A 13,017-nucleotide genomic window follows, 5' to 3' on the forward strand; every position below is an offset into this window, starting at 1 on the left:
CAATCCCAATCCGCCCTCCCCTTCCTCCAAAAGCCAATATCTCCAAACCCCCATCCACTCCATCCCTACACCCCCACCCGATCCTACCCTACCTCACCATATGCAGAGTAGGGAGGGGGCCACAATGGGTACAGGAATTCCTCCAGCCTTCAATATTTTAGCAGCCCAGCCGGTAGCCGGTCACGCTCCTGGATTCCAATTACTAACTGATGTGGGTCAGTATGCTGTTCATCCGAAAACAGGACACACACACACAGACACAGACACAGACACAGACACACACACACACACACACGAAAGCCTGGGGGCTATGGTCTATATAGCTCAGGAGGGCACTTTGCCATGCGTGACACCCAACGTGACAGCTCCGCGACCTGAACTTTCACCCAGTTTCGCCTGACGAGTTCACCTCTATATAAAAACAGAATCTAATAAATATTGTGTTGTAATCAATTCCCAACAATAGCAAAAAAAAAAAGACATTAGGCATTTAGCGAAAAACTGTTGTTTGAGATGTAATTTGCAACAGTTAAGTGCTGAACTTTCACCTAGTTTTCACCCATCCGGGGGCTTGATTGGAGGACACAATCTCACTTTTCCACCTCAGCTCTACAACTGACCATCGGAATTCATTAATGACCCGCCCGCCCCCTTTTTGGCGGTTGATGGGGATTGATTAAATGAGTTACTGTGGGAAACGGAATATGCAGATGCCCTTCTTCTGTGTGTACTTGTGTGTGCATGAAAGACTGAGGATAAACAAAAGTGGCAAGACGCAGAAATATGCACGTGTGTTTGGGTGTATTGCACACTTAACCCACTTACTAAACTTTCCATAGTATGCAAATTACTGGGCGTGTACACCAACGTCTGCATCTGTGTGGGTAAAGTTTGCATTTCATTTTGACTGAATAATGTGCGTGTGCATGTGCATGTGCATGTGCATGTGCATGTGCATGTGCATGCCCGTGTGTGTGTGAGTGAGTGAGTGAGTGAGTGAGTGCTATGGTTAGTGTATGAGCCTGTGCAACAGCTTGCATGACACTCAAAATATGAGGATGAGTCCTTATCGCCCTAGCAATGTCGTGCACTACATCACAAAAACAACCAGGTACGTATAAGCATCTGCATCCATGTGGGTGTTTGTGTTGCCATGCAAATGTGTTCCCTAACCAGTTTGCATCTCATTGGAGACATTTGGGTACGCGTGGTGGGCGAGTATAGGTTAGAGCATGAGCACCATGGTGATATGTATATTGTACACATCAGTGTGTGTATGTGACCTGGTGTGCATGTGTGCGTGTGTGCGTGTGTGTGCGCGTGTGTTTGTTATTTAAGAAAGTGTGCTACTACTGGTGGATGTTGACAACCGTGTGTATATGTCTGCGTATGTATGTGTATGTGTATACACAGCATCATGTTGCTGTCCATCTCGTACACCTAGTGGAGGTTGACAATACAGCATGTGTGTGTATGTACAACATATGCAGTGTGTGTGTATGTACGTATACGCAGTGTGCGTGCGAAACTGTGCATCTATACGTATGCAGTGTGTGTGTGTGTGTGACTCACAATTCGAGTACGAGCACCATCTCGCTGGTCATCTCGTAGACCTGGTGCAGGTTGACCACCCTCTGGCTGCTGGTGGCCAGCTCCAGCACGGCGATCTCGTGGATGATCTCCGAGCGGCAGTCCTGGCCCTTCCTCCTCTTGCGCATGAACTTGGCCGCATACTCGCGTCCGGAGCACTTCTCCACGCACTTACGCACCACTGCAAACTTACCCCTGGTGGAGGAGAGCAGAGAGAGGGAGAGGGAGAGGGAGAGAGAGAGCGTGAGAGAGGGAGAGCAAGAGCAGAAGACACTTTAAAACATATTTTAGGGAACAAAACAGCAGTGTCGTCGATCAAATCGGTAAAACGGTAACACACACACAAAAAAAAAACCCAAAGCTCAGTAGTAATGTCAGAGAGAGAAGAGAAAGAAAGACCAAGAAATCAGCACGATCATCATACACACTTGTATCATCATCCACACTTGTCCCAAGGGTGTTGATACACAAGACAACCTTCTTAGCTACGCAGTTTTGACATTTCCTAATGTCATGCAACCCATTCAGAGCTGACGCATAGCTCAGAGGCAATAGATTAGTATTACTTTTAATGCTCAGGGCAAACCAATGACATTTTCTAACATTTTTGCAGCTGGATTTCTGGAGCAAATCAAATGCATGAGCAAGGCCAAATGTGTCGCCGCACAACGGAATGTCAACATGCTCTCTTCGTGTCCCCGTTTTGCTCACGCAGACGGAAACGCACGCCAAAAACATTTAGATGGCCAGGCACTTAAACACTTTTCAAGCTTTTTGGCAGACTCCCAATCCAATTGTACTCAACATGAGCAATGGCTGACTGTTTGTGTGTGTTTCGTGTTTGGGGTGTGTAGAGGGGGGTTGCAGTGTGTGTGTGTGTGTGTGTGTGTGTGTGTGTGTGTGTGTGTGTGTGTGTGTGTGTGGTTGCCATGTATTAGGAGAGTGGCACGCTTGATATCATTGGAGCTGAACATCCCTTTGTCTGCGTCGGCATGGCTGCAGGATGAAGTCATCGGGGATCCCGAGTCCATTTTCTAACCACACAACCGGCAACTTTCATACAGAGAGAGAGAGAGAGAGAGAGAGAGAGAGAGAGAGAGAGAGAGAGAGAGAGAGAGAGAGAGAGAGAGAGAGAGAGAGAGAGAGAGAGAGAGAGAGAGAGAGAGAGAGAGAGAGAGAGAGAGAGAGAGAGAGAATCTGACCCATTTTTAGACTTCAAGGTGCAGTGACACAATGGGCTGTTCAACAGACTCTTCATTACTGAGCCTTGTTTGTGAGAAAGACAGAAAGACACAGAGAGAGAGAGAGAGAGAGAGAGAGAGAGAGAAAGAGGGAGAGAGAAGGAGAGAGAGAGACACACACAACACACACACTCTCGCTCTCGCTCTCTACACAAGACATAAGGACTACAAGGCCGGATCGAGTCCATCATATAGTAGTGTGAGAGAGCAGTGGACAACCAAGTAATTAGCAACAGTTTATGTTTGTTAACCAGTCGGCATGTTTACAGAAGGACATAATGACGAAATGGGGCAGAGAGACGTCACACATGGATTTCATGGACTAGTTACAATGCTGGGTGAATGAATGAAAAGTAAATAAATAGACACATAAATCAATAATAAAGGAAAATAAATTAAGATACTTCCACCAAACACCTCAATTTCCCTTTCCCTATTGAGATCAAGGCAGATGGACCAGTTCCTACGGTATGCTGATGAGAAAACACAAACAAACAACTTTAAATGGGTCGCAGAGAAGAAAACAATGCCAGGTCTGTGCAAAACACAAGTTTGGATTGTCATTAATCTGTGGCAGTTTGTCTTCTTTCCGAGTCCAACCACAGTCAGTCAGAATCATTCAAATACCGGCCATCTAACTCCACACTCTAAAGGTGGTGATCTAGAGGCTGTGAAGACCTGAGTATGCCTATCTCCATGATTCTTCAGAGAGGGATTGGGACATAGGAGAAAGAAAGAAAGAAAGAAAGAAAGAAAGAAAGAAAGAAAGAAAGAAAGAAAGAAAGAAAGAAAGAAAGAAAGAAAGAAAGAAAGAAAGAAAGAAAGAAAGAAAGAAAGAAGGAAAGAACGAACTATAAAATGCACTCAGAGAGCGGAAGCCTCTGCCAAGCAACAGAGTGCCCCCCAACGCCTCACCCCATGCGATCAAGCAAAGAAACACATGTTTGACCTGGCATTAATCTATGCCAATGTGTCTGCTTTCCGTTCCCAGTCATTATATCTACTGTCAATGTCCCAGTCAGAATCATTAAAATACCAGCACTCTCCCTCCACAGAGATGGTGAGACCTGAGACCTGAGCAGGCCTCTCCTGTCTGGGTTGCCAGATTGGGCGGTTACCCACCTTTTAGGATGACCCATCTACAAGTGAAATTAACAAATTGGGCGGATTTCTCAGTATGCCATCTTATCAGTAGAATTCAGCTCAAAGTGGGTGGAATTTTGCATCTGGGGCGGGTTTTGAGCATAATAGGCTGGAAATCACACATCTGGCAACCCTACTCTCAGCGCTCTCTCTAGTGAGCAATCGGGACTTAGTGAGGCATGGCGTGAGGAGCAACAACTCCTTCGCTGCCCGGGGTGCGTCTCGGTCGCACTCACGCTGTGAGTGGTCGGGAAAGATTTAACGGACGTAGCAGCAACAGAGGGGTTTTGAGGTGGCCAAGCTGTCGACAGACTTATGTTACTTACGACTCGAGCCGCCAGCCTGGCTGGGGGGGGGGGGGGGGGGGGGGACGGAGGGATAGGTGGAGGGTTTGATGTTCCTATTTAGCCTTTACTGATCCAATTGTCCTCCCTGGCCCCCTAGTCTAGTCAAGACAACCCATAGGCCCAATAGTAAACCCAGAAATGTTGTGTGTATCCTGATGTTGCATTGCAAAAATATCATCTAAAGGCCTAATGGATAGAATCCTCTCTCCCTCTCTCTCAGAGAGGGCCACTGGGACATTTGGCTTTTGTTTTGACGAGTTTGTGTATGTTTTGAAGTTTGTGATTAGGCTTTATGGTGAATGCCTTGAACTTTGTCAGATATTGCATATACACTTAGGACTTTTTTTCACAGACATGTAGATTCCAAGGTACAGAGAATCAATCAATCAGAATCAATTTAAAACAATAAAATAAAAACACAATGCAGATTCATCTAACCTACATCGAATGTCTGGATTCTAAATACTGGCAGAGGCATGGCCTGTATGGCTGTGGATGTCCTGCCGTGGTTGAACCCTCTGGCCCTGTGGAGGAAATGCATTTGCAGAGGAAGCTATGCTGCGTGTTGCTGTATTTATGCTCCCACAGGTCAGCGCTAATCAGAAGCATGATCCAGGAAGCAGACATCGAGAGAGAAAGAGAGCAGAGGAGAGGACAACCTTAACCTCTGGAGTGTTGACATTCCAATGGAGTTGGGGTGAAGAGAGAGAGAGAGAGAGAGAGAGAGAGAGAGAGAGAGAGAGAGAGAGAGAGAGAGAGAGAGAGAGAGAGAGAGAGAGAGAGAGAGAGAGAGAGAGAGAGAGAGAGAGAGAGAGAGAGAGAGAGAGAGAGATAGAGATGAGACCAAGGAAGAAAACAGAACAGAGATGAAAAGAGATCTAAACCGAAAAGAAGACAGGAAGACAACACAGAAACACAAAAAAATCCCAATAAGATTTCAAAAAGAGGACAGCATGGAAGATGGCTTCAACAGGCCCCAAACACAGCCACTTTTATTCAATCATACGTCCTGGAGCGCTATAATTGAGCGTAGCGAGTGGAGCCTAGGTCACTGCAGGGGCTGGGCCGCAGGGAGTCTGGACTGTGTGTAGTATTGTGTGTGTGTGTACTAAATAGGCTTGTGTTTATATGCATATTGTGTGTAAAATGCGATGCAAGTGTGTGTGTGTGTGTGTGTGTGCACACGCTGATCCCGTTTCATGTGATGGTCATGGGTTTGGACTGGGCCTCTGGTCTCGGCAGGAAACAATCGGCTTCACACTTAAATCCCAATCTGAGAGTTTGAGTGTGCGCGTGTGTGTGTGTACGCTTCAAGCCCAATCTGAGTGAGTATGAATGTGTGTGTGAGAGCGTGTGTGTGTGTACGCGTCAAGCCCAATCTGAGTGAGTATGAATGTGTGTGTGTGAGAGTGAGAGTGTGTGTGTGTGTGTGTGTGTGTGTGTGTGTGTGTGTGTGTGTGTGTGTGTGTGTGTGTAGTGTGTGTGTAGTGTGTGTGTAGTGTGTGTGTAGTGTGTGTGAGTGTGTGCGCGTGCGTGCGGGTGTGTACGCTTCAAGCCCAATCTGAGTGAGTATGAATGCGTGTGTGTGTGTGTGTGTGTGTGTGTGTGTGTGTGTGTGTGAATGCGTGTGTGAATGCGTGTGTGTGTGTGTGTGTGTGTGTGTGTGAGAATGCGTGTGCGTGTGTGTGTGTGTGTGTGCGCGCGCTTCAACCCCAATCTGTCCACCATCCCTTAGATTTACAGCCAGCAGCTGGGGTCCGCCTTCCTTTTGAAAACACGTCCTTAAAAATGAAAGACGGAGAGAAAGACCGAGGGATGAGGGGGTGTGCACGTGTGTGTGTGTGTGTGTGTGTGTGTGTGTGTGTGTGTGTGTGTGTGTAGAGGGTACTTCAGAGGGCAGTGGGACAGAAGAACAAGGATGGAAAAAGTGTGTAAAAGCATAACATATGCAGCAAGCAGCAACATGTGGGGTAAAACGGGCCTTCTGGTTTTGACATTTTTCAGCAGGAAGGACTGCAAAAGGGAAGGAATGGGCAATGGAGAAGTCTTGATTCTTGATCTACAGTTGACGTTTGTGGGAAAGGAAAGGAAAGGAAAGAGGAAGTGAAGAGATGGCAATGGAGCCTGATTTAGGGACAGTGGTGTCATGGAAGGAAATAAGTGAAGAAAAGGAAATAAAGTAGTCTGGCTCAGGGCCCACTGGTGGAACATGTGTGTCAGAAAGGCAAAAGAAGTGCAGAAATAGGGATGGAGTCTAATTTAGGGCCCACTGTTTGGGATATTTGTGTGACAGAAGGAATGACACAAGGAAATGGAACATTCTGGTTCTGTGTCCAGTCCACTGGGTACAGACAAGAAGTAGACTAAGTTTTGGTTTTGGACCAACTGTTGGTGCATTTGTGCAAAGGATAGACAGAAGATGTAAGGAGAGAAAAGACAAAATCTGGTTCTTCTGGTGTAATGGATAAGAGTTTAGAGGAGGAGTGAGCTGAGGCAAAGAGAATGAAGCCGAGTAGTCTGGTTCAGCGCCCACTGTTCGGGTGGATAACAGCTTCAGGAGTCGGGCGCGAACGTGGAGCCATGACCTCTCCTCAAGTACGTAAATGCACAACTCAGTAGACATAGTTCATAGTCTTTCTTATGATATTGTTGGGGGCCTCAGGAGAACGCGGCCTGGATAACGCGGCTGTGAAGTCAATTAGAGCTTACACATGAGAGAGGAGTCTTGCTGGCCCACAGACAGACAGTGTTTACAGTGGCGCAAGGGGAGATGACGAGGGACAGCGCAGAGAGATAAGTTAGATAGAGAGCTAAGGGGGAAGGACGGAGGTCAGTGACGCAGCCACTACACTACAGTCCCTCCACTGGTCAATCCCATTAGCGCATTAATTACCCTTCACTCCCATTGACCCTAGGGAGCCTGGAGAGACGCAGATGTCAGCCCCACCGACGCAGATTATCCCTGTGTGTGTGTGTGTGTGTGTGTGTGTGTGTGTGTGTGTGTGTGTGTGTGTGTGTGTGTGTGTGTGTGTGTGTGTGTGTGTGTGTGTGTGTCATGTAATTATGTTACCATTGTCCATGTGAGTAAAAGTATGGCATGTTGACAGTCAGGCCTAACGTGTAAAAGTACAGCACTGAGTATAAATGAGGCGGTGTGTTCATGTGTGGGCACTGATTCATGCGAGAACTTTAAAGCAAGTTACTTAAAAAGTTTTAACCCTTACGAATGAGCCACCACAGGGATCAATGCAAGAAACCAAACTTTTACATAACAGAGCGTGAACATTTCTCCTGGGGCCCTGCGTCTCATGACTGTCTTGGGGTGGAAAGTGAGAGCAAGCATTATCTAAAAGGCATTCATTTACAACTCAGTAGCCCCCAAGCTCCATCACACAGGCTTTGGCATTCCAGAAAGTCAAATGGAACATGGCACACTGGAAACAGGCAACGTTAGGCAAGCTAATAGGCTTTTCCCCATACTTGACCTATTGATTGCAACATGCTTTCAAGGCATGATGTCTTTTCCATTCTTTTATCGTTTTTTTCCTTCTTCTCGTTTTTGCCATTGAAAAGTGGCCTCCTCAAATCAGGTTGGACACTGACTTTGAGATTTTTACAGATTTTTTTTTTAATAAACAGGTGACCATGTAAGCTGCTTACATAAAGGGAAAAAAAAAAAAAAAGAAAAAAAAAAAAAAAAGAACCTTTCTTCATGAGGTGTGCTGGAGATTGAAAGACCGCTTGGGATAAGGGATGGAGTTATGGCGGGGCGTATTGACTGACTGAATGACTGCCTTAAATCCAGGCTGTAGCAGTAGCAGCAGCACCACCACCACCTCTGGCATGCTTCCCACTCACTAAGTGTGAATAATGGCGCTTTGAACGTCCACTGGTCCGAATACCCCTGCTCCACTTCAGTGCGAAGTTCAATGAGACATGAAGGAAATGTCCAAATTCTGCTGCTAATGGATACAAGAGCCACTCTTATCTTTTTGTCAGATCTCCACACCTCCCCAACCCCACCCAAATTTCTTTCCAAACTCATTAAAATCGCACGGCGGCCCAGTTCTTTTTTTATCCTTTCGTGTTTTTTTTCTCTCTCCTTTTTCACAGCTTCAGTGAGCTGTGAGCAGAGAGCAGGGCGTATGCCAAGTTCAAACTACGGTCCACTTGCTGTCGAAAGGCTTTCGCATCATACTGAATGCTGCGGCTACTGCAGATGTACTGTAGCTCCTAATGCTGCCGCTACTGTTGCTGCTGCTACGTGAGCAGTAATGGAAACTGGCACAGGTCACCAAGTACAATACTGATACAATATGAAAGTGCTTGGAATTTGGAACTGTGGAGTTCAATTTCCTGTTGAGTGGCTGGTGAAGTGTTTCACCAGTTTATTCGATCTGTGAAAATTTCCAGTGGCTGGCAAAGGCTCACATTTTCTGTTAAATTAAATTTCCACTGCTGTGGTGAGCTAGAACATCGAGGGCTGTGATTTTGAATGACCCACATGATCCCATGTCGCTTCAATCCATGCTACCCTCTTTTTTTTTTAAAAAAAGAGAGAAAAAAACAGCAAAGCAAGCCACAAGCCCTAGCTTTAGCCGTGTCAGCACATTTTCAAAAGCCTGTGGCCTCATGCGGGCAACACACCCCTGAAAAGAGGTGGAGGTGGCTTTCATGTGTGCACCACCAGCCAGTCAGGCAGCAGTGGAGCTTCATGCCAACTCCATGGGCCGGCGTTAATATAGCTGAGGAATAAAATAGAAACATTAAAAGGGGGGAAAAGCATAGCCTTTTAGATTCCAGGTGCTGGTGATCATATGCAGTTGTCAACCGAATTCAGTAAAACTCCGAAACGTTCACACAAGTGCTGAGGTATTAGACTTTTCTGGTAAAAATAGAAACATATTTTGGGACATGTGTCACAGATAACCGGTTTGGATATAGTTGCATTAATGGGTCATATTAAACAAACCGCTTGAGGAAGCCCCGCGGGCCTTGAAATATAAAATGGCAAACTCCTTTTTTTTTAAAAAAGAAAACGATAAATTGCTTCCATTTTTTCAGGTTCTCCTTCTGTGAGTCAATGCAATCTATTCAAAAGTTGTGCAAAATCTTCTCCAAGCTAAGCTTATGCAAAATAAAAACAAAAGAGGAGAATGCATTTGATGGAAATTTTCAGGGGGCTCAAGTCCACGTTCATACACTTTCTCCCCCTTAACTCATCTTCTCCTTCCTCTTGGTGGCTTGGCTCGCTCCACTTCTTAAATCAGTAATGGTCTAAAGCTCCCCCAAAGCAAATGCCTTTTCAGCTTCCATCGAGAGAAAAAAAAGGAACATCTTGATTCCCCCGCGGCGCATAATCATCTCCCGATAGAAGGCCCTGCATGCCTGGCTAGCTTCCGAGCCAAGAGGAGCATTTAATATGATAAGGCTGTGTGGCTGGATAGGGTCCAGCACAGCACTGATTGCATGCCAAGGAGGGAGCTGGGGGCTGGGGCTGCATGCTTCCTGTCCATTACTCTTCTCCGCTCATGAATGGCTTCCATACACAGTATCCTCCTCGTTATTATGCCAGATCGAGATGCATGCAAGATGATGGAGGATCACCCCCTTCACCCCGGAGCTTATAAAGACGTTAAGAGGCTACAGGTGGTGGTGGACGCGCGTGTGTGTGTCTGCACGTGTGCATGTGTGTCTGTGTGTGTCGGAGGTGGAATTTGAAGAATTCATATCCTTTCTCCATGAGCTGTCCGTCTACTGTATGGAACAGAGTTGACGACAGAGCTGATCTATCGCCTCACTGTATTAGTCATTTGGCTTTACGTGTGCTGTACGTTGTTATGTGCGGCAGTTGGGCCAATAAAGGGCTTTGTCTTCTGTCCGTAATGGAGACACAGTGGAGGGCTTTGACCCGTGGCTGGAGGAGATCACCAGGTCACTCTAAGTCGCCGTTTGCAGCCTTAAAGATGCTGACAGATGGGAGAAAGGGCCCTTGTCACCCGTGATAAGTGAAGGACAAGAGAAGAGGTAGACAACGATAACTAGCGGGCTCTCGATAAACGTACAAGGAGCCCACTGACAAGAACTTCAGGCTGAGGTAGGACTAAGGGGCAGAGGGAAAGTGATAAACACAGAGAGAGAGAGAGAGAGAGAGAGAGAGAGAGAGAGAGAGAGAGAGAGAGAGAGAGAGAGAGAGAGAGAGAGAGAGAGAGAGAGAGAGAGAGAGAGAAAGACAGCAAAAAAAGAGAAATCGAGATTGACAAGATGGGCACATTTTCCACATGGACATTTTACTCTTGGCATGCACAACTCAGTGCTCGTGGTGGAAATATTTCAGTGGTTCACCAAGGCACAGTCCAAAGTATCACTTAGACATAAAACCACAGCAGTAACCCAAATTATGTTAATAATTGGCTTCGGGGCATCGGGTTTGTAACCAGAGTCTTGGGCACCGATGCTTGTTTATTTTCTGTTTTTACCTTTTCTCTCTGAGTTGCGCCAGAGTACTCTGCCTGAGACTTAAAGTTGCTCTGCTGCGTCAGTCGTGGTAGACCACCAGCAACATCATCCCACTGACCCAAACCAGGGTGGACAGACTGTGTCAAATGACTTTGTGTAAATCCTCTCTGAACTCTTGGTGCGCATTTAACAGTTGACTTACCCCCCCCCAACTCAAAACCTCATGCTCGTATGGGTGGGACAGTTGATCCAACTGTGGAGGCTAATGGGCCTCTAGTTTGTTGAGACCATCTGGACACGTGCCATTTGCATTGGTCAGTCAGAGGGTATTACCCCAGCCAGACCCCCATACTGAGTATGTGCTTATCCTTTGACCAGCAGCACACTCTTTCACAGAGAGTTTGGATGGGGAATTAGGCATGTGCTGTAATGTGCAGAATCCTACAATGTATGACTTTTTGGGGGGAACAAAACAGAAGAGAAGGAAATTTTGACTTTCGACCTTTAATCGCCATCGTACGCCATGTAGATCAACACAAGATGGCAAGCCGACACATGGGCAGGGTTGTCCATAACAAGAAACCTCCCATAGCAATATGGAAGGAGTCGGTGAAAAACGTAGCAAATTCCTGTTGCAAAATGCTGCAAAGAACCAACAGTGGGATTTGTGTCATCACAAAAAACCTGGATGCCATGTTGTCAACATGGACAGTAATGCTGCGGTCACACCGCCGGCGTTGAAAGAGCTAAAACGCTGCTGACTCCTGCCTGGAAAGCACAGGTCAGGGGCGTTGAACGAGGCAAAAGATTCAACCTGAAGCAACCAAGAATCTCAACCAACCGAAGCTCATGTTTAGAAAAATGTGAACATTCCATTGGCTGCCGCCTGCCGCCGCCGAGCTCATTTCATATTTTTAGATGAAATTCAACTTTTGACGCCCTTGGCTTTTGACTCTAGACACGCTTTGCGGCTTTTAACGCTTCTGCCGCCTGCTCTCCCATACAAAGTCAATTACTTGCGCATCTTTCCACGCGTTCAACGCTGGCGGTGTGACCGCACGGTAAGGAAGAGAGTGGTGGAAGAATGAGCTCACCCAGCTCCCGTCCCTCGACTACCCTCTCCCAGCTGTTGCGGGTGGGTGCACGTGAAGTGTTTGAAGGCCAGAGTTCCCCAGCAGCTGTGGTTAAGTTGGACAGAGATAATCACTTACACTGGGCCACTCCCGGATCAGTGCAGCTGTCAAAGCACTTTGAAGAACAACACGCTAATGTACTAACACAATGGTCTTTTAAAGTCTACGCTTGACACTAGCTGTGACTTAAAGGTGACGCCACACACAGCCAAGTGAATGAGACTGTGTGGAAAAACATGGCAGTTTTCAATTGTTTCTCTTGGTGCAAAGTGATCAAATGCCCTCCACTTGGGCTAATCAGCAACTCGCGCTCTGCTGAGTTAAGTGCAGAGGCTAGGGTTTTTTACCTGCGACACGTCCATTTCTGGTCTTTGGTAAAGAAAACACATTAATCAACAATGAACACCTCGTGCTTGAGTGGTAATGAGGCTGTTCATTCCATGCCACGGGCTAAATCCCTTCAAAAACATGCCTTGGCCATGACAGGTACCAACACACGCTTAGGTTAACACACCCCACTTAGAAAAGGTCCACTTTAAGGGTGAGGGGATAAAAAGAAAAAGAAAAAGCATGTCCTCAATATGAAAAAGTGCCAGGACTCAAGCAGGACCTTGATAGAAAGTATCTATCATGACACTGCCAAAAGCCTCTCAAAACAAGCCAAAGCCCTGACGGCAACGACTGCACTGAACTCTACTTGAGGGGTTCCATGACAGAAAAAAAGAAAGGCTTTCGATTGGCACTTTGGCTGCATGAGAAAAGTGCGTTAAGGTCTTTAAGCAAGGCTTAGAATGAAAGTCTCCACATACTGTAACTTATCTTTAAATCTTTATCCAGCACCTTTTGGATTGAAAAGATCGGTGTACAGCCAAGTGTACTTCATTCATACCACACAGGTTTACCTTTACAAGTCTAACAACAAGAGCAAGCCAAATCCGCTTTATCGGCACAACCAAAACAAGGGCAGCTGTTGCGAGACAAAAAAAAATCTCTGTCTGCATAATATGGGAAAAGTGCCAGCAGGTCTTTAGCCAGGGCCTAGATGATTGAAACTGGAGGCCTGTTTGCTTAGGGCCTATAAGGGTTATAACGACCATTGACACG

At 46.4% G+C, this 13,017-nt stretch overlaps 1 protein-coding gene across 1 annotated transcript in view; it reads right to left on the reverse strand.

The window, feature by feature from the left end:
- Positions 1-13,017, reverse strand: part of stk17a (serine/threonine kinase 17a) — a 59,862-nt gene that overhangs the window by 36,627 nt on the left and 10,218 nt on the right. Inside the window, exon 2 of the mRNA XM_063206686.1 lies at positions 1,573-1,785. Coding sequence (XP_063062756.1) covers positions 1,573-1,785 — 213 coding nt within the window. The remainder of the gene's footprint in view (positions 1-1,572; positions 1,786-13,017) is intronic.

The sequence above is a fragment of the Engraulis encrasicolus genome, chromosome 9 (assembly GCF_034702125.1).
Source record: "Engraulis encrasicolus isolate BLACKSEA-1 chromosome 9, IST_EnEncr_1.0, whole genome shotgun sequence".
NCBI classification, from domain to species: domain Eukaryota; kingdom Metazoa; phylum Chordata; class Actinopteri; order Clupeiformes; family Engraulidae; genus Engraulis; species Engraulis encrasicolus.